Source organism: Nasonia vitripennis, chromosome 4 (assembly GCF_009193385.2).
Source record: "Nasonia vitripennis strain AsymCx chromosome 4, Nvit_psr_1.1, whole genome shotgun sequence".
Classification (NCBI taxonomy): Eukaryota; Metazoa; Arthropoda; class Insecta; order Hymenoptera; family Pteromalidae; genus Nasonia; species Nasonia vitripennis.
This window is the reverse complement of record NC_045760.1, coordinates 28,978,685-28,999,963: the sequence shown is the minus strand read 5'-3', so window position 1 is coordinate 28,999,963 and position 21,279 is coordinate 28,978,685. Positions and strand designations below refer to the sequence as shown.

The window sequence follows — 21,279 nt, the reverse complement described above, 5'->3', positions numbered from 1 at the left end:
TATTTAAATTTTTTCAATATTTTTTATTCATACTTAGAAATACTCAACAAATAATTGATTTTCATACTCAGAGATTTAAATATTGTTCACGATATAGCTTGTTGGTTTGCCTCCGTATGGGATTTTTTCTAGATTACTCGTGAGTTTTTAGTATGAAGCAGTCAAAAGAGCTGTTATAAATTTCACTGGCACAATTATATTACAAATTCGCGCTAATACCTCACGTGAATATATACGCATGCTCCAAAACTGCTGAAATTGCGCGCGCAATTTCGGAGCTAGGACATCTGACGTTCGTTTTTGAAATTTATACTAAAGCCTTATACTGAACATCAACAATATCTGCGGTTTACAGTGATTTTTCAATAGTTTTCCTCAAAATTATTCGCTTTTTTGCCAAAAAACAAAAAAATGTATATAAGGCGAGGAGAAGTAAGTCGTTGAAACAATTTTATAAATAAAGTATGCTCGAGCATTTACGAGGTAAACGATAATACTTTTTTAAGGTTAGTTTTTTGAATTTCTCTTTGTTACATACAAAATACAACTCAATTACCATTGCTTGCATTTTCAATTAAAAAAAAATGATTTGCTCACTGATGTTAGATTATGCTTCTTTCAGTTCTTGTCAAACGTAAGTAATGGATCTGTCAGGTAGTTCATCCGATGATGATGGTTGTAACCTTTATATTAATGCAGCTTCTAAACTTAATGGTGAGAACTCAATTATTTATTACACTTTGATAATATTTTGCTAATATGTGTAATAGCTAATTTTTTTTTTTAATTGTACTAGCATTGAATCGTCAAGTTGTGCAGAAAAAGAAAGTAGACGATGATGATGAAGACGACGACATGATTATTGAAGAATCAAATAAGTAATATCGGTTCATTCGTTCAGTTAAATGAAAGAAAATTATTACTATTCAAATCTTTTATTATTTTAGCATTACAGCTATAGATCTTATTAATAAAATTGGTGCAAGTGAAAAAAAAGAAGTTATTATCGATGATTCTAATTTGGATGAAGAAGAATGTGATACAGTAGAGGAAATAGATGAAGATGAAATTGTACCTGTAGTTGTGAGTGAAGATGTGATAAACTGCATAGATGATGATGATGATGAAAGTGATAATAGGCCAAATACTAAATCACGTAGAACTACTAAAAATTCAAACAAAATAAGTAGTGCACGTAACAAAATAAGTGATGTAGGTTGAATTTTTATATTCTCTCTCATCCAATGAATCATATTATGATAAATTTTATAAGCTTTTTTACAGGTCCCTCCCATTTTAAGAACAAATATTTCTATTAATGATAGTATCGAGCGTGAACTTAATGAAACTTATGGTGATTCATTTGACCTTTCGCAAGATGAAAACGACAGTTACGTAGTAATAGGGTCTCCACCACCAGCGAAAAAAGCGAATACTGATGATTACGAGGTCAGTGTTAAGGTTTTATGGAAATCATATAAAGTGGAGCGTTTCGAAATCAAAAGGGTAAGTAAAGGATTATAAACCAAATGTCAAAACTTGAAATTTATAATCATTTGTAAAATCTCAAATTATTTTATTACAGACAGAAACATTTCAAAAAGTTTTTCGATATTTTGCAAACTTGGAAGGTGTTCCAGAAGATCAAATACGAATAACTAAAAAAGAGAAACGCATAACTCCTTTTGATACGCCTGTTTCCATTGATTGGTCAATCATAGACATATTAGGTAAAATACACTTATTTAATTTACTCATTATATTTATTTAATGGTCACAAAATAAAAAAGATACATGGTGTATATGTTATCACTTGAATAGATGGAGGAGTTGTAAGCGCAGAAATTGTGAAGAAAAATAAAACGAATTCAAAGAATGAAGTACAAGAAACTGCTTGCAAGATTAAGATTCAATTGTTAGATAAGAGAACTTTAACTATGAATTTGAAAAATGATGAACCATTCACAAGTTTGTTAAAAAAGTGTTCCACAGAATTAGGAATTCCTGAAGCAAAAATTAAACTATATTTTGATGGGGACTTGATTGATGAAGAAGAAACTCCAGAATCGCTAGATATAGACGAGGAAGCTTGCATAGATTTAAAAATATTGAAATGATTTTGTAGCTATTTATTTTAAATTGTAAAAATAATTAGAATCATCCTAACTTTAAGAGTTCCTTAGAAATATTTTTGTTAGGTTAAGGCATGCTGTAATGAACAGTTTGAAAACTCTGTACATAGATTTTAAATGAATTTTCAAAATTAAATATTTATATTTTTAGTAAAAAAGGGCATGATTTACTTGTTCACCTTACATATAAATACGAAATCTTTAGAATTATATTATCTTTATTTTATTAATACGTACATGTTACTTTATTTAACTTTTGTTTTAAATTGAGTCTTGATTTATAAATTGTGTATTACATATACAGTCAAATCGTTATCATTCTTTTTTTGTATACATACATGAATTACGTTCTCACGAGTCATGTCAAGCACATAACCATAATATTTGGTAACAAGGGAGTTTTTGATTCGAGATTTGCTGTTACATAGTGAAAAAATTCCCTGTGTTGTTAATATTTTCAACAATTTAAGATATCCTTCACACATGTTGAATTAACATTTATTTTTATAAAATTATTAGAGCCGTTTTTTATCAATAACGGCTTATTCACATGTGTCAATTTATTTTAATCTATTACTGCATCCAAATCTTTTTAATTTACAGTTATTTTCTAATTTAAGTAAAAGTAGAACTTTGTGCCTTGCCATTAAAGATTTTTTTGTATTATTTTATCATAAAAACATTAAATTACTGGTTCTAATTTATTTAGTACATTCTTGAGTTGTGTTTCAACCGCTCTTATTATATCACATGTACTATATAAACTATTCGTATTTAGTAAGAAAGTGTGCATATGCGAAAGTGTCATAATGTACACAGAAGAACTGTACAAACTTTATTTGTCGAATGAATCAAAAGTAAAAAAACGGTGCATTTTTGTACAATAAAGTTTTTTTATTCGTTGTTTAAACATTTTCAAAGTAATTAATTGAATAAAATCGTTTCGAATGAAAAGCAAATGGAGTCAATCATTATATGGGCATTGATATTTTAAACTTGTCAGTCATTTGTTGTCTTTTTTATATCAAGCAATATTACAAGCTTCAGTTGGAATCAAAGGGGAAATAACTTTATTTGTAAATTAGTTATAAACGCATTTTAATAACGACAAAATTAAATAATATCTTATGCATTAAAAATCTTACTGCTACATAATTTATTTTGTGGAATATAATATGGCATCGCAGTTGAACTTGAAGTTTTTACTTGAAATATATTTATATGTATGCATCAATCAAATATCGAATAGAAATATCAATATATATATATATATATATATATATATATATATATATATATATATATATATATATATATATATATATATATATATATGTATATATAAATTAATAATTTACAATATAAGTAAAATTTGCCACAAAAGAAAAAATGTCGCTTATACAAATGACTTTGTTTTATTTATTATTTTCTTTTAATGTACATACTATAATTGTCAATCTCGAGGTAATAATGGCACTACGAATTGTAAAAACTGTAACTAAGTATATATAGATATTATGTATACTGAAGTACAATATGGAACAACGACCGTCCAATTCGGAATGCAGGGATTTTAGACCTCGTATACGTTCCACGTTGTTACACAATTGTTGACATTTTTTTTACTTTCCTCGCGTCAGTCTTTGTAAAAAATTATAAACATGTACGTACAATATTTTTTGCTCGTCATTCCGGCGGTGCAATACGAATTTCGTATTGTGCGCATAATTTCAATGAAAACCGTATAATCTTATAATCTCTGAACAAATTTTATTCGCGGTGAAATGTAATTTTCATACATTGTTGCCGCGCGTATGCAATATATACTTACTAACAGTGAGCATAACATTTAAGGCGCCTGTTCTAAAGAGTCTGGCATAATTGTCGACAGTGCTTATCGGGTAGTCGAATAATCAACAAAACGTTTTACAAATCTTTTTTCTCTTTATTCTCTTTGATTTTCCTTTCATAACAAATCGTAATAAGGTTTTATATCATATAATCTACATCCAACGCAGGGCAAACCTTTTAAGCTTTCAAATTTTTTTCGGACGGATCTTAGGATTTTCATAAATGCCACAATAATTTAAATATATATATAAATATGTATAGTTACGCTTCGAGCTCGCTATTCAAAACTAAAATAAAGCATTTGTTTCAATAAGACTACAATAATTATATTTAAAAATTATGAATATTCTGCTAAATTAACCATACTATGGTGCTTATATAACATCTACATTCTAGGTATGTGCAATAAGATTCGACGCAACGATCACTACCCGAAATAAAGGCGAATATAACATTTTCCGTGAAATTAAATCGGCGAGATACAGTTAAGCCACGCGATTCTTTTAGCATGTTCGTATCTTAAACCCTAGTGAAAAATATACATAAGTTCATTTTTATATCTTATCGGACAGTCACCCAATTCGAGTTACGAAGCTCAATATCAACTTTACAATAAGTCGGAAAGTTACAGAGGCGACACTCGACAGTCGATAATGTCAACCAATATTCTCTAAATTTCATCAAATCGTGAGTTTGTGTATAGCGTGTAACATACGAGAGCAGTACAACGTTGCGGGACAAGTCGCTTCCACAAAAATAATACACATAATTGTTTATTAAGAAAATAAAGAGTATGTATGTATATATGTATAAATAACTCACATAAGTCAACTACTCGCTATATATAATCGAGACCCTTTGTTTCTCTCACGACGAGGGGGTCGCGATAAATAAAAACTTTGTACAATCTTGTCGGCGCGCTGACGTGTGTTCCGGCGTATTACATAAGCTTTTCAACGCATCAAGCGCGTCTCTCTTCGGACCCTGATCCGTTCTATTAACAGTATTACAATATCGTCGTACATCTCTTATTTCCACCATACTCGTATAGTATATCGCTCGAAATATATAATATAATACACGCGGCGATTCGCAGGGAATGCGTTGACGGCTGCGGCGGCGGCCTGTGTTATAATAAAGATTCTTAGAGGACAGTGTTGATCGTTTCGGCAACTATGACGCTCTCGGCGTCAGCGCAGAGTCATGTCGTCGACGTAGTGGTCGTCGTCGTCGTGCTCGACGGGTCTGTGCGCCACGAATTTGCCGCCTCGCTGATGGTCGTTATCTGTATAAGGAACAGAAATAAATGTTAGTTTCTAGTCTATTGTATAATCAACGTTAAAACTCACCTTATTGTCGCTGCCAATGAGCGGCGTCTCAGCCGTGCTGTCGTCGGTCGAGCGACTGCTCGTCATGTACTGATGAGGCGGTGGTATGTAAATTGGCTTGGCCGAGTGTCCGGCGGCGACTTGCGCGTAGATCGTTGGCTCGCCGCTGACTGAGGAACTCGGCATTCGCCGTGGTAACGTCGACATGGGCAGGAGCTGCGGTCGCTGGACACCCGAGACCGGGACCGGCTGGTAACAATTCGGCGGCACTCGTCGATTGATCCTCAGCGTCAGGTCGGCGTACTGCATCTTCGACGCCTGCCGAGAAATCGTTTCGTACAGTTCTAAAGCTTGTTTCTAAACAGAGAGAAAGAGGCTTCGTCGTATTGCTTTTTCCCTTTTCTTTTCAATCTACTGTATACTGTCAGTCGCACGTACAACCAAGTACGTCTCTTTTGGATAATATTATCACACATATTCGTCGATAAAATATACGGGCTCTTGTTTGACAGAAAAAGGAACTTGACCCACATTCCCGCGGGCATATTGCGTTAAAATTTCAACGCGTCCGCCGCGCGCGCTATGCACGCCTGCACGCGTCACTCGATTTAACTCGCGCATATTTAATAAAAAAGAAAATTTAATCGAACGTCTGCGCTCGACGGGTGTGTGAAAAGTTAATCAACTCAATGATTCATCGGGGGCGGGCTATAACAGAAATAAACGTTGGCTAATTTTCACAACGGCGTATAAGCGTGCGCGAAAAAATTCTCTTCCAAAACTCGAGGCTAATTAGATGTAAATATTCGCCGAGCGCGCATAAGCGAAAAAAATATATATCCTCTCTGCACATCGTAGGTGATACGGCGGTGATCCGTCTGTAAATCTACATCGTAAACGCGTTATCTTCCTTTTTTCCCGTCGTATACGGCCGGAGGCTATATACCGTGTGCGAACGAACGATCCACTGAGCTCGCCACATGCGCGTCCACGCAGCTAATGTTCAATGGATAGGTGTATACTTTTTTTACACAGAGAGAGAGAGAGAGAGAGAGAGAGAGAGAGAGAGAGAGAGAGAGAGAGAGAGAGAGAGAGAGAGAGAGAACGTTGTTCATCGCAGTTTACACACTTACGTTGTTTATCGAGCCCAGCGAGCCGGGCTCCAGTCGAGACGAGGGCAACTGCTGCTGTTGCTGTTGCTGCTGCTGTTGTTGCTGGAGGACGTATCGAGGCGATGTTCCCTTGCACAGCTCGGCGTATGAATTGTCTGCAATGAGGGAAAATCGTGTTTTTTAATTTGTGGAGATGCTTGCTTTGTTTTCTCCTTGCTCTGGAGGTATAAGCAGCGAGTAACGAGAGCTTTGTTATGTTTTTAAGAGAGGGATGGCGAATATTGACTTTTGCGCTGTAGCGATTTGTGCGGGCATCTGTGTTGATCTCAAACAATCGGAGAAAAGCGCAGCGTTATGTTTTTCTTTTGATATTGCAGGATTATCGAATAAAAAAATATTGTTACGTTGGTTACAACAGTATGTTACAGAATTAATTGATATTTCAAATTCAATCCATTGTCAGAACGGGAAAAGGATCTTTTCAATTTAAGAATAAAATAAATAGACAAGCCAAAAGAGACAACAGAGCGATCTAATCTTCTACTTCAGAACCCAATCCGAGAGACGGAGCAATAACACTAAGCCAGGGTTAAGCCGTCTCTCTAAACGAGAACAACTAAAAAGACCGTATCCTGGTGCACTGACCTGTTGTATGGGGTATAATATCAGGATCCTTCTCGAAGCTCTCGACGCTATCGCTGCTGAGCGGTAGCGAGGCAGTCTTGTCATTGGGTGCCGTGAGTGTGGCCATACCGCCGTCGTCGTGTTGCGAGTCCTTGTCGTCCTGAGGCCGTCGTCTGTAGCGAAGCTTCAGCGCCAGTATGATGAGAAAGATGACGATGACGAGGCCAGCCGCTGCTCCGACCACCACACCCAGAAGCGGACCCGACAGCGACAGGATCACCGGCGACAAAGCTGCGAACAAGACAAGATGCTTTTTTACTCCAGTCTCTCTCTCGATCGCAACCATTTTATGGGGGGACACACGAGCTTACGAGGCAGCTCTCTCTCTCTCTCTCTCTCTCTCTCTCTCTCTCTCTCTCTCTCTCTCTGCTTTGCGCGAACTGGCGCTGAGCTCTTGTAATGGCTTTTTTACGGTAATGGATTGAACGGCTCTGCGGATATATATGCAAGGAAATAAAGATTCCCGTTGTTATACGCGGTGAGCTTTTATTTTTAATCAATTTCGGTACGTTAGGCCAGTGTATACACACGCCGAGGTCGTGTGAAACGGACGCGCGGGTCCTGTGAGATTCGGCACATCTATCATCGAAAAGTTATAAGTTTGGAAATTGATGTACTGCTACCGACGGGAAAGAGAAGTCCATTTATATATCTCATCCTGGCGCTCTCTCTCTCTCTCTCTCTCTCTCTCTCTCTCTCTCTCTCTCTCTCTCTGATGGATATGTGAATTTATAAAAGAGAGAGTATCGGAGAGCCTCGACAAAAAGTTGATAACTTTCGGAAAAAAAAGAGAGAAGAGCTCGAAAATTCGATAAATCACACATTCGCGCGCGCGAGTCTTTTAAACTGACGTTATTTGTTACCATTCCGTGATGAATTTCCGCGATGAATTATTTTTCTCTTTTATTTTTATTTCACTCCCCGCCAAGCGCCTTCCAATCCATTGCGAAAGCTCTATCGACGCGAGCTTGCGCGTCTCGAACGTTCGTTTTTCGATGGCGATGCTTTTTCTCGCGATTGAACGCGCTCTTTTATTATCGTCGACGGGAGTTTACTTTTTTATCGCTGGAAAGCTAACACGCGGACAATAGCTGCGACGGTCATCTAATAAACGATGTGTGTTATTATACGAAGAATGTACACATTTGGTTATACCTACACTACTACATCTACGAAACATCAAAGATCAAATAAAATTCGAGCTATATACAGTGTAGCCGAGGATATTTCAGCAAAGCAAACTTATAAATAGACAACATGCAGCTATAGGTCTACAAGCGGAATCATAAGGCAAGTCTCATATTTCGTGAGAAAGCTGTGTATGCAAGTGCAAAAGTACTCTCATTAATATCCATCAAAGCATCGCATCGTCGTCGCCGCCGCGTCGTTTAAAACATGGCTGAAAAATGCGTCAAAAAGTTTATTAAATTTCTTTTCATTTTTCCCTTTTAAACACCTTCTCTCTCTCTCTCTCTCTCTCTCTCTTGCTCCCTCTCTCTCTTCCCATTGCGCGCGAAGATAAATTGTACCTCCTGCATTATACACACACACACACCTTTATGTATGCATGGACAAAATAAATGCTTCGTTTAATTAAAAGGTTTTTCGTTTAACGATAATGCTCGCGTTAGGAGAGAGATGCGTTAAAAACCGAGGATATATTGTATTTCTTTATTGTTCCGCACGGCTCGACGCGTATAATCCTCTTAAGCCGCACGCTTTATTATTATTGTTATTTCCATAGTAATGCAAGTTGATGCGTATATGCACGTTGTTAGCATCGTCGAATTGGGGGATGAATATTTCTCATCTTTCGGGGTATGCGCGTATCTCGATTTTTAGCTCTAAGAATTTATTAATCACAAACATTAATAATAAAACGTAACTCGTAAAAGCTTCTGCCAAAAAGATTTAACTTTTATTTTCATTTTTCGTACTTGCGGATTTGCAGTTTTAATTTCTGTATGTTAAGTGCTACGTTCTACAGTATTCTCGTGCCTGGGAAACACTGCATTTTGAGCAAATCACTCTAATTGCTTTAGTTATTATTTTTATAATCACAGTTTTTTATACGAAATACAAATATTTTTTAATCTAAATTACAATCTTTTCATGAGTTTCTACAAAAATACAGACAATAATATCAGGCATACAATAATACACGAATCGAATTCGGGATAATAAGGGGGACTAATTCTTGGATCATAAAACATACTGTTTATCCATGCAGCAGCCTTGACGTAGATACCTGGAAAGGTCTGGTGCTCCGGGTTCTTGCCATCGCGCAGTAGCTGTCCACTGTGAAGAATCGTAGCGTCGCTGGTCGCGTGAGCCGTCATTACCCTCAGGAACAAAACTAGCCCCGATTGGCTGCGTTGGGCCGGCAGGTCCGTCACCTCGAGCATCGAGGGGGTCATACTCGTCGCCGAGGCGAGCAACCTTCTCGTCTCCGCGTCGAATACCTGCAGGACGTACATGGCACTTTTCGCGTCGACATAGTCACTCTCGGCGCAGCTCACTCGTACGGTCGAACGACTCTCCTCGATGATCGTGCAGTTCTCCGGCGATGGTGGCCTCATTGATTTTTCACCTATGGGGTCATTTTGGTTGTTTTTTTTTTCTGCAGAGTTTTCGTAAGGGATAGAAGAGCGTTTCTGCGAGCGCGGCTGTTTTTTTCATTTAAGAAGTGTTTAACTCGGCTAATATTTTTGAAAGTAATGTAAGATTCTTGCAATCAGCGTGAGAGCTCGTTGGGGAAGCTTTAATTACTAGATTTTCTAGGTGAGCAAATAAGGGTTAATATTTGAATTTCATTCTTTTCGAATTTCAGCGCTATTCTAGAGAAGTATATTACGTTAATGAGAAAAGTTCTTTTTTCCGCATCCTATACTCGAGGAGAGGAAAAAAAAACAAGGTTTGCCAAACTTTGCAAAAAATTCATTTATACGTAATTCAAGCGACGATGATCACTTTGGCAAAGGTACATCCCGATTAAGAGGGAGAAGAACGCTTAAGAATCCGAAATCCCTGGGTATGATGCTGTTTTCACTCTGCAAAGAAGTTTAGAGAGAGAAAGCCGCCCTGAACGTGGCTCCGTGCCATTTTTGCCCGGGGAGCTTTAACGTATGAAACGAGCGGTTGGAACGACAACGACTCTCTTACATATACACGGCGAGAGCGAATTTTTAATGAAAAATTCTCTCCCTCCGCCTCTGTGTGTGTGTGTGTGTACCCGTTGGAAAATGTCTTTCAGTCGGACTTTGTACACAGGATGCATCGGAGTATAATGTGCTTACGTATTAAGTAGTAAAACTTGAGTTATGGATTCTATCTACGAACTAGCAGCTGCCCCCGCAGTACTGTATGTGTACTTTCTACGCCGCATCAAGGCTAAAATATTTAAATTTTTCTTTGCGGCTCTGCGCAGGCTTCCTCTTTTTTTTTACGTCGTAATAAAAGTTATAAGGTCTTCCCGGAGGTAAATTTAAAAAATTTGCATACATCTTTTATATTAAATTTTTTCCCATGTATCTTGCATCGAAGACACGCGAGTGTATAGACACCGCTGCGTCGTTCGAATTACCACGTTATATACCTGCTCTGTATTCATGGTTATTCGCTACTAAAAACATATTGAAGATACTTTTTCAACGCGCGTCCGAAGTAATTATAGAGGTATTCGTTAATCAAGTTGCGTTACGCCGAGCTTTATTTAGCTAAGACGTGGGATTCGCGCGGTTTGCATTTTTATTAGAGTTAGAAAATTAAGTCAATTGAAAGCTCCGCCACAGACGACGACTTTAATTACCCCGCCCGCCGGGTCTCATGCAAATTAAGCTATTGAATGCGAAAGATTAGTGTCAGTAACCCAATTTAGGGTGTCCTTGTGATGGTCCTCTCACTCTCTCTCTCTCTGAAAATTAATTAACTTCGCTCTTGATACTAAGCATTACAAAATATACACCGAAACAAAATTAGTTCTCACTATTATAATTAATGTTGCAAGAGTGCGTTTATAATCACAATCAAAGTGTTTACATAATTATGTACACGAAAGTGAAGTTCGGCGTGTGTGGTGCGAAACTATTAAAAGCTTGTACGGTGAGCGAACGCTTTGATATAACACTGAAGTGAAAATGTGCGTCGATATAACGTATGCCGCTATATCACGAAAAAGTAATCCGCTTCCTCATACGAAAAAGCCAATCAATCAGCGTAGTCGAAACCACGCGAAAATCCGGCGAAAACGAGCAATCGCGCTTCCCTCTCTCTTTCAATCGCGACGGTTTTCCCCCATGGCGCATCTCGCTATCCTCTTGCAAAAGCGAGCCAAAGTGAAAAAGAATAATCTTAGAATCATCGGGAAAGAGATTCTCGCTATCGCTTCGTCTCGTTCTCTTCCTCAATCGCTCTATATACGTAAACGAGCTTTTGCACGCTCGCGCGCGCCTGTTCGATTTCCATAGTCTCTGCCGAGTTTGCGAAACGCCAGAGTGAGGCAACACAAGCTCGCTCCTTTCTTCTTTTGGGAAAGCGTTGAAGTGATCAGCCACACCGAGCAATTCTCCTTGCAAAGGATAAGGATGGAGAGATGAAGAACGAGCGAGGAGAGAGAGAAGCAGAGAGAGAGAGAGAGAGATAGAGAGAGAGAGAGGGGTATAGTCCCGTAAACCGTTTGTTTAGCTGGTCGATCGATGGCGCGCTGGCTTTCCGTGTTCTATGTGTACATATGTGTGTACAGAGTTGTTGTAGTCGGCTCTGTGTGTGTGTACATTGGCGAGGACAATCAGTGTGAAAGTCGCGGGAGAGAGACATGTTTCCAGAATGTGGAAGGCCAAGCTCGAAGCTGTGTGTGTATGTATAGAGAAACTCTATTGTGATGCCGAGGAGGCGGTGCACACAGGACGAAGAGAGAGAAGGAAAGACTTTAGCAAAAATAATTTATCAACTCGCGCCGAAATCACTTTCTAACTTTGTAACTCTCTCTCTCTAGCTTGCTCTGCTATCCGCGTAGAGAAGCGACTGCTGTCGTGCTCGATTTAAAAAGATAACGGAGTTAGAGACTATACACACACTATCTTTCGAATGTTTACACTTTCTTTGACTCTCAAGAGTGATAGCTTTTTCGCGACTCAATTTTATCCTTCACTTTGCCTCGGGATCATTCTATAAGCTCTGTTTGCCGGTGATCGATTAGCTTTTCAGCGAGTCTAGTAGTTTGTACAATTTACTATAACCGACAGAAAAAACTAAAAGTGCTGCAAAATAAATCCCAAAAGCATCAAAGCTCACAGTGTGCAACTCAACGACTTGAGCTTCGATGTTACTCTCACACGAGTGACGATCGACGACAGACTCTCTGTATGTTTAAACACAAGCGCGCGTCGCAGAAGCTCACATATCTCAGTGTTATAGCGCGTTTCCTACGCGACTCACCGGTGCGTCTCTCGGGCATGTTGAGCGTCGTCGTGCGCAAGGTGACAGGTTCGCTGCGACCCTTGGCATTGCTCGAGTAGAGAGTCAGCTGGTAGATGGATCCTGGCTCGAGGCCACTGATGCTGAACGCCGGCACCTTGCTCGTCAGATTGTAGATCAGCGCGCCTTCTGACTTCGACGAGGCCGGACTCGACTCCAGCTCTACCAGCAGCGTGAATTTCTGGGGCAGACCTCCGTCGAAGCTCTCCACGCACTCAGCGTGCAGCGTGTCCGTCGTCGTGTTCTGCACCGTGCAGTTGTGCGGCGAATCTGGCCGACCTACGCGAGAACGATTAATTTAAAATGATTGATTTAAAAGAGGAAATTAGAAGAAAGAACGACATCTCACCAGCAGGCACTACGTGGAAGACGCAAGGATCAGCCTGAGCTCCCTGCTCATTGGTTCCGGAGCAGAGCAACGTCCCGTAGTCAAGCTCAGTCATGGGCGTGTAAGATACAACCGAGCGACTGCCCTCACTGCTGATGAGTTCGATAGGTATGTCCATGGCTTCCATCGTGTTGTTGAACTTCCAAGTGAAGGTGACGTCTCGTGGGTTCGCCTCGAGCTCGCAATTTATGCGTACGGTCTCCTGACGCGCCACGCCGAACACCTTGGTCTGACCGGGACGGCATACTGGCGCGACTATGTGTACATGAAAGAGAAGGTAAATATGGCAGAGAGCAGTTTATGCGCTAGCGCGCCCCGTGGGACGTATAGTCGAGGAGTTTTCGCCTCCCACGAGAGCTCGCGCGACGTGTGAATCGCGCATCAACAGCTTAAACGAAGGACGTGAATTCGAAGGGAGTATATTTTTGAAGCTGATCGTATAGAGTAGATTGGAAATGAAAAATACGCGGCCTTCGAGATTTTCCACGCGCCTGACAAATCTCGAGCTTTACTACTCGATTCGTACGTAACGAGATTGTGCGGTTGATTTTCGCGTTTAACGCGGCGAGTAGCTCGCGCGAGAGAAAACGTTTCTCTTAAAGGTTAGGAAATTTTACACTCGGATAAACTTTGGAATTCCTTGTGTATCCACGGCGGCAACTATTTAAATGCAATAAATTGTCGGAAATTAAGTTCTACGCGTGTATAAAGTAGAGGAAAGCAGCGAGGCGGAGGCCCCTACTGAAAGTAAGGCACACGCACACAGAGAGAACTTCCAGAATTTCAGTTCGCAATAGCTTCTTGATAAACAGTCTGTGGGGGAGAGTCAAAACCGCCGCATACTGCGCGTTGAATAAAGACGAGCGCTACAGCGCAAATATACGTGTGGCTGTATACCCCGCGCGTTCGTTTAATTTTAGTATACTTTCATTTCGAGAGAGTGTACACAAGCACGCGAAAAAAAATTCAATTACGCTTGAACGAACGAGCGCTTCGGAAATTCGCTTTTGAAAAATGCAAAACTTTATTGCAAGCGACGTCGGGAAATATAATTAAACAAACGTTCCGCGTAGTTCAGCGATACAATGCGCAGTGCGCGTACTCATCGTTTAAGAGTATACCCGGGGGAGAGTTTCTTGCTTTCGGTCGCAAGTGTGTGTAGACGAGAATTACAGTTGAAAGCAAAGTTCGTCGTCGTCGCGAGGCACAAGTTTAAAGTGCGCATAGAGGCCTCGTCACGATGGGCCTCGCGCCTCGAAGTGCGCGTAATGAGCAGGTAATGAAAAAGCCAATGGCATAGAACTGCTAGAGAGAAAAGTTCAACGCTATGGAGGAACTATTTAATTAACAATTTCACTCTCTCTCTCTCTCTCTCTCTCTCTCAAGCGAAATATTTCGGTTACCTAGAGCTACCCGGAATTCCGTAATAAGTGCTTCTCGCGCGCGAAAATTTCCAACTGCAGCCGAGGGTATACATATCCAGCTTAATTAGAGCTAATAGCAAACACGCGCCGGATTTCCGAAAGTTAGCGGTTTCGATTTCCAGCGGCAGCAGCAGTGATCCTCCGGAAAAAGCGAGACCATCTGCTGAAAAACCGAGCGAGTTGGCGAAAAAGAGCAGAGCGCTTCCGACCGCAGCGCTGGAAATTCTCCCTCTCTTTATCGAGTGAATGCAACTTTTTCTTATATGTGTCACAACTGACTTGGAGAGTGAGAGAAGAAGTTGCTTGCTCCGCTCTCGAAAGAATAACATTCCATCAGGTTTCTAATTTTCGCATATGCTCGAAGCGTTTGCTACAGCTTTCAAGCCAAATGAAAGAATCTCATAATCCGCGCACAGCCCCTCGGTATAAAAGCAAAAATCACAGTACAGCGATCCCCAATTTCAAGACCGCCGTGCGGGTAACAGCCGCTCGAACTAAAAAACAAAAACCCAGGCCGGAATGTAAAATTCATGTATATACGCGGGAGAGAGAGAGAGAAACTGAAATTCTCCCAACGATTGAATTGAACTTTCCCATCCGCATGCCATACTTCGGCCCAGGCAAAAGTTTCGGTTCTGCAATTTCGATGCAGCCACTCTCCCTCCACTAGTAGGCGATCGATATAGAGACCGAGTCGATGCTCGTTCCGGCGTGAATTCTGAAACTCACACTTTATGTCCAAATTCAGTTGATTGCTCTCGCCGTCGCCTTCTTGATTACTGCCGACGCAAGTGTAAACGCCGGCTCTGTTGCGCGACACGTTCTGTAGCACCAGACTCTGATTGCTGACTATCGTACCGCTTGCCACGCTGTGATACAGCGGATTTCCCTGTTGGTCGATTTTTTTTTTTGCCCGGGCATGAAACAAACAAACAGAGAAAAATGATTTAATTCTATACATGTATGCGTGAGAACGCTGTATTGACGAGGATCGACGCACGCGTTTATTAATTAAGACTCTTGTAAATACAGTCCGCGTATACGCGTGGAGTATCGTTGGATATAACGAAGTTTTGATTTTTCGACATTCCGAGTGTATATTTTAATCAAGTATAAAATTTTAATAAAACGCTCCCCCCGATAAGAAAAGTTAATTTTCCAGCGGATGAAATTTTTTAATACTCGTATTTTTGACGTTCCCTCTTCAACCAAGTGCGGAATTTTCAAATAAAATTCAATTTCCCCGCGCTAACTCGATTGGACCGACATTCTTCATCTAAACAGGAACAATTTGTATTTTTAGAAACTCTGCTTCAAACGAAAAAATGCCATAACAATCGAATCAGCGAAACAGCATCGTCGGCATTTCCCTCGATAATTTGCAACCAATTCGAGCGAAGTAGGTAGCTGGAGGTTATTTCAATTTCGAAAAAACCATCCCCAAAGTAAAGACCGCACGAATTTCCCCAGCGGCCGCACATCTATACCGATAACGCATACCGGATAATGTCCCCGGTAATTTTGGTAAAGCACCGAAGTCATTCCGCATAAAAACAGTTCCTTCGCCTCTCCGTGAGGATATCCGGTTAGATTAGATTAGCGCAGCGTCGTCGCGCCGCCCTTTCTTTTTCTCACTCGCACACACATACAGATATAGAAGTGACTGAGCCGTTTAATGCGGTAAGTATACTTACGTTGTGCTTCCAGGAGACTTTGTAGACCCAGGGATTCGATTTGATGTTGCACTCGAAGTAGACGTCGAGGCCCTCGCGGATGGCACTCGCATTCAAGTTACTGCCGAGTTCTAACGTGATTACCGGCTCGTCTGTAATGAATGCCAGCAGAGAGAGAGAGAGAGTGAGTCGATTGAACTATCGGAACTGGAAAGGGGGATGACGATGACGGGGAAAGTAGGAGAGAGGGTTACACGCGATATTGCCTGCACATGCGCGCGAACTTCCACCGAGAGAGAGAGAGAGAGAGAGAGAGAGAGAGAGAGAGAGAGAGAGAGAGAGAGAGAGAGAGAGAGAGAGAGAGAGAGAGAGAGAGAGAGAGAGAGAGAGAGAGAGAGAGAGAGAGCAAAACTTATAAGCTCGCGGCACACGTCACTTCGAGCTTCACGCTGATGGCTAATGTGTCCGCGTTACAATGCGCTTCGATGGATTTCGATTATAACATCGATAAAACAGCTCTTGTGTGTAAAAATAGCCATCGACAAAAGCGCATTAAAAAAAAACTCGTTCGTCGCACCGATCAAAGCTCGACGACGTAGGCAAGCTATATACGTGCATCCCCGGGGTGCAATAAACTCTAAGCGTCGCTCGCGCATATAAATTCCACACACGCGGTGCTGCGCGTAGTTTACGCGAAGTTCGCAGCCTTTTCCGAGGCTGCGCGCAACCGCGTGTATCAATGGGAGCGCGAAAATCACGGCGATTTTGTTTGAGGTTTCGTTACCCGCAGCCCTTCCACTATACAGACTCTCTCTCTCGCTCACTCTTGAGGGGATTATGAAAGAGAGAGAGAGAGAGAGAGGTGTGGATTTGCATGACAATGCGCGACACCGAGGGCGTGAATTATCCCTTGAGTCGCAGCTCCTGCGGACAATTCGAGGAGAGGTTCGAGGGGAATAGATTCAGGAAGTACTTACGATGTATATCGAGCTTCCAGCCGTCCTCCATTTCAGAATCCGGGATTACGGGAACGCTGCCACGGCAGGACAGATATTTCCCGGCGTCTTCAATGCTCGGCACGAAGGTCAGGATGCTCGTCGTCGTGTTCTTATCCGGGCTGACCTGTTTGCGTAAGAGGGAAGAAGATTTTTTTTCCGATTATTATCAAGCGTATATAGATTCCCGAGCGTTATGCGGCTCGTGATCTAATATGCCGGCGCTATTCGATTGCCGGGAAATTGTGTGAATATGTACAAGGCTGCAATATTCGCCTGGAATTTTCGAGCGCTTTCTTTTTCAGGCGGTAGAGTAAGATAGCGTTTTATAACGCTATCGGTGTTACGTAACGAAGTAGAGGTATCTTGCACGTTCGAAGTATGCGATACAATATTGAATTCGAAGAGTACTGAGAAAACTAGATATTAAAATTTACTACATATGCAGGAAAAGTTACTATATTATATAGTAACGGACGGTTATACTTGCCTTTGTATTACATTTTACTATCTCAGATAGTAATTTCTATACTGAAATGAAATTTTTATAAATTTATTTTTTTTTGCTGGATAATTTTACGCGATTATTCGAATATGATTATTATTATTGATCTTTAATGTTGTTAAGTGAAAGAATTAAACGAAAGAAAGAAATTTTTCTGCGGCGACGGGAATCGAACCTGGACCTCTGGAATGAGAGTCGAGCGCGCTGACCACTTACACAAACAGTACTGTTATGTACAAAATTTCAAATCTGATATATTAATCACATTTACTCGTGAATTAATATTACTAATAAGTTGGCCAAAATTAATAAATAATAGCAGCGAATGATATTTTATCACTTAATAATACCAGATAAACCAAAAATTATAGATTTTGGTCTCTGATTACTGCATAAATCAACTTTATAACCTCAAATTCTGGCACACGGAAAATTTTTACTATATAATATAGTAATTTCTAGTAAACACGTAACAAATTTTAATATAAGTCTAACAATTTTTACTATGAATAAAAATCGTCATGGAGCGAGTATGACCTGCCGTTACTATCTAATATAGTAATTTTTCCTACATACGTAGTAAATTATAATATATAGTTCTCTCAGCGAGGCGTCGGAGATTTTTCCATGTGCGAAAAAAAAACGTAAAATTAAACTAATTTCAATTACCTTACGATCTCCGCTCTCTCCTACACGAGCTTTTAATTAATCGAGACGAACGAATTGAGACGACGCGTTTAATTGGCGTTGCCTGTCGGATTATTAAATCCTCTTGCGCAGCTCTTCAGGTGCATGCATAGCCTTATTCCATTGGCGCAGAAGTGAGACAATATCCATTATAGCCGAGGAACGGAGTTCTTTTGACGAGAGGTATCCGCGAGCGCGAAGAATTAAATTCGACTTATTCAATTTCCTCGGGCTAATGGAAACTTTTACACTCTTCGCGATTTTTCGAATTTTTTTAATTAAACGCGAGTGTTTTTTCTTTATATAATTCACGAGCTTCGATATAACTCACAGGTACATGCAGTCTCGCGGAGATAATGATTAAAAGAGAAATTTACATCCGTCGTTTACACAGAAAAAGCGAAGTGTTATAATCGCGGACAAGCGTCGCGTTCGCATTACAGCCGAGCGAACACGCGGGGCATTGTCGCCCGCGAGTATTTCCCAGTGATCATTCCTCCGAAAAATGCAAGCGCACAAAAAGCTAGTTATATTTTTCCCCGAAAAGAAACGAGCCGCTGCAACGTACATTCCCCCCATCAGGGGCGCAGCTGGGGCGCAAAAAACGAAAAAGCTAGAGATTTGCTCTCTTTCTGTCTCGCACAGAAAAAAGAATCTCCGGCAGTAGCATCCGCGTACTTTAATCGAAAAGTCCGTGAACCGAGAGAGAGTTTTCGACTGCATAGCCCCGCGTTGCTCCCTGGTGACCTGGGCAAGCCCGGTGAGATTATCGCTGGTCGCGAGACGAGAAATTTCCGCCTTGGGAGGCATTAATGTGTACGCGATTCACGAAAATCGAGGAAGCATAATCCTGACCCAATTAGATGCGGCGAGAGAGAGGGGAGCAACTTTGCCTTTATAGCGAGCGGCGATCGGCGCGCTGTGGCTACTACTCGCTCTTTGCGCTGCAGAAGTTAAGAGGTTTAGTTAAACCGATATCCCCGCTCGAAGCAAAGTGCATTTATCCGCGTGTTCGCGATCGCTTGCACCGGCTGCGTGGAGAATTCGAGCCAGCGTCGTTGGGAATCGAGCGCAGATGCAATAAAACCTTTTCATCAGATCGTATAGGGAAAAAAAGGCAAAACAATTCACACGAACGCGCGAGAGAGAAATCGAAGCTCTGGCTTGGATGGCTCTCGCATTCTCTTAAGAGAATTCTCTTTGATCGACATCGGCTCTCTCCACACACACACACACACACACACACACACACACACAGAGCTCTGGCAGAGCCGAGCCGAGCTCTCCCGCATTCTTTATTTTTTTTCCTTTCTCTCTTTTATTTGCTTTACTACCGCTGCCTGCACTCATGGATCTACTCACCGTTCGGCGAACGTTTTGCAGAGGGATGCCTCCCTTGGTCCATTCGATAGTCGGCGTCGGCTTGGCACCGACGACCTCGCATCCTATTTCGTAAGTCTGCCTTGCGCTCAACGGCCGGTTCTCCCCCTGCAGTCGTACCCACAACGGCCTCACTATAAAATATAATGCGCATAGTTTTTCTCAGCTCTTCTCTCTCCCACACACACGCGCACGCGTTTATGCACATAACGACGTTATGTGCAAGCTCCGCAGGCTTGAGATTTTCACGGCTTACGCGCGCGCGTGTGTGTGTGTGTGTATGTGTAGAAACGTACATGTATTATGTAAGCGGAGGCAGTTTTTGGCCATCGCTGCGAGCTTTTTCCTCGGCGAACTTTGCGTCCTCGTGCGCGCGGTTCGATACGCAGAAACGCGAGTGTATACGTAGAGCTTGCGGCTCTCTGTGTGTGCGTATTGACTTTTTGCGGCCCGCGCGGACGGGCTTTGTAAATTAGCGGCGAAAGTTACGCGATAACGTCGACCGGCCAAATGGGACGCTATTGTTTTTTCTTTATGCGCGGCTTCCGGACGATAGCTATTGAACGCTGGGTATGTATACGTTTTGTAACTCTACTGAATCGTCGCAATTCGTTCGATCGAACGGCGTTACTTTTACGCGTCAATCTATAGGATACATTACAAGTGAGTAATAACCGCATCACACACACACACACACACACACACACACACACACACACACACACATATATATATATATATATATATATATAGCACAAAAAATTCACAGCGCTCGCGTGCCCGAAAAAAGGTGGAATATGTAAATCAAAAATACGAAAATTCCGCAAACTCGTAAAAGCACTTCTTCACACACATGACGCGCGAGGCATGCGGAGCACGTACGCGTATTATAATACAAAGTGTACAGGGCCGCCACCGTGGCGGCAGTTTTCTCGCGGTGCTGCAGAGCTGCCAAGTGAAAAAGTTGAATTATACGTATTGCGCGAGCTTACGGTTCATGTCGAGAGAGACGGAGCTTGAGATAGGCGTGACCATGTTGTTGTTGGAAGCCTGACAGGTGAGGACGGCTCGTTCGTGTCTTCGCTCGAGCTTTTCCAATCGAAGCACGTTGCGCACTTTCTTCGTACCGACGACCTCGTAGCTGTCGTCGAGCAGTGCGTTCTCCTGCCACCAGGTCACTCGGGGCTGCGGTCGGCCTGAAATGCATGAAATGGCTTGATTAAATTTTTTAAACAAAAAATATTTTTCTCTCATTGCGGAATCTGGCTTTATAAAGTTGTCCCTTTGTGTCCTTATTTCCTCCAATTTCGACGATGCAGTTAGAGCAGTTACTTTTCTCTCGCGCGATTTCCAAGGCGGAAAATTAATTTGAAACTTTGACCTGTAGGAGTATATCTCGAATCGATGAAACGTCGTCTTATCTCTCGCGGCTCTGATCAAAGTACGTTTGCCGAAGCTCAGACGTCGGCTTGTGCTCGAGGGCGAAGCACATGCGAAAGTCGTTAAAGAGGAAAAATATTTAGTAATCTTCGTGTAATGACCCACATACGTATACGAAGCGCGTTTTAATGACGTCGTAAGCCCTCATTAGCTTTGACGCGGCGATAACCGCAATACCGCAGGATACATACGATACATAGTCGGC

The 21,279-nt window shown here is 41.4% G+C and overlaps 2 protein-coding genes across 8 annotated transcripts in view; one reads left to right on the top strand and one right to left on the bottom strand.

Annotated features, from left to right (window-relative positions):
• Window positions 1-171: 171 nt before the first annotated feature.
• LOC100679392 (uncharacterized protein CG4449) lies at window positions 172-2,290 on the top strand. Of its 2 annotated transcripts, none has more exons than XM_008216714.2 (7): window positions 172-483; window positions 623-714; window positions 797-878; window positions 948-1,212; window positions 1,285-1,506; window positions 1,586-1,730; window positions 1,822-2,290. In XM_008216714.2, the coding sequence occupies exons 2-7, from the start codon at window positions 642-644 to the stop codon at window positions 2,115-2,117; spliced, it is 1,083 nt and encodes a 360-aa protein (XP_008214936.1). In that variant the 5' UTR covers window positions 172-483; window positions 623-641; the 3' UTR covers window positions 2,118-2,290. The 2 variants fall into 2 exon arrangements, with proteins under 2 accessions (XP_008214936.1, XP_003428226.1); XM_003428178.3 differs by having other exon boundaries at window positions 174-506.
• A 1,806-nt stretch (window positions 2,291-4,096) lies between these two features.
• The window catches only part of LOC100123679 (nephrin), a 134,812-nt gene continuing 117,629 nt past the window's right edge, over window positions 4,097-21,279 (bottom strand). For 2 of the 6 annotated variants that reach the window (XM_016989967.3, XM_031930802.2), the window contains exons 6-17: window positions 20,627-20,830; window positions 19,617-19,768; window positions 17,045-17,189; window positions 16,089-16,219; window positions 15,124-15,283; window positions 12,932-13,225; window positions 12,544-12,861; window positions 9,323-9,697; window positions 7,069-7,338; window positions 6,445-6,578; window positions 5,333-5,668; window positions 4,097-5,268 (exon numbers count right to left, since the gene is read on the bottom strand). In XM_016989967.3, the coding sequence (XP_016845456.1) occupies window positions 5,185-5,268; window positions 5,333-5,668; window positions 6,445-6,578; window positions 7,069-7,338; window positions 9,323-9,697; window positions 12,544-12,861; window positions 12,932-13,225; window positions 15,124-15,283; window positions 16,089-16,219; window positions 17,045-17,189; window positions 19,617-19,768; window positions 20,627-20,830 (2,603 nt within the window). In that variant the 3' untranslated portion in view covers window positions 4,097-5,184. The remainder of the gene's footprint in view (window positions 5,269-5,332; window positions 5,669-6,444; window positions 6,579-7,068; window positions 7,339-9,322; window positions 9,698-12,543; window positions 12,862-12,931; window positions 13,226-15,123; window positions 15,284-16,088; window positions 16,220-17,044; window positions 17,190-19,616; window positions 19,769-20,626; window positions 20,831-21,279) is intronic. The other 4 variants (XM_016989969.3, XM_008216715.4, XM_016989970.3 and 1 more) reach the window with 4 other exon arrangements.

Bases quoted from the DNA above. Each gene is read 5' to 3' on its own strand.
- LOC100679392 (XM_008216714.2), top strand. From the start codon at position 642: ATGGATCTGTCAGGTAGTTCATCCGATGATGATGGTTGTAACCTTTAT. The intron at 1,507-1,585 runs GTAAGTAAAGGA...ATTTTATTACAG, and splicing joins AGCGTTTCGAAATCAAAAGG to ACAGAAACATTTCAAAAAGT. The intron at 1,731-1,821 runs GTAAAATACACT...TCACTTGAATAG, and splicing joins GTCAATCATAGACATATTAG to ATGGAGGAGTTGTAAGCGCA.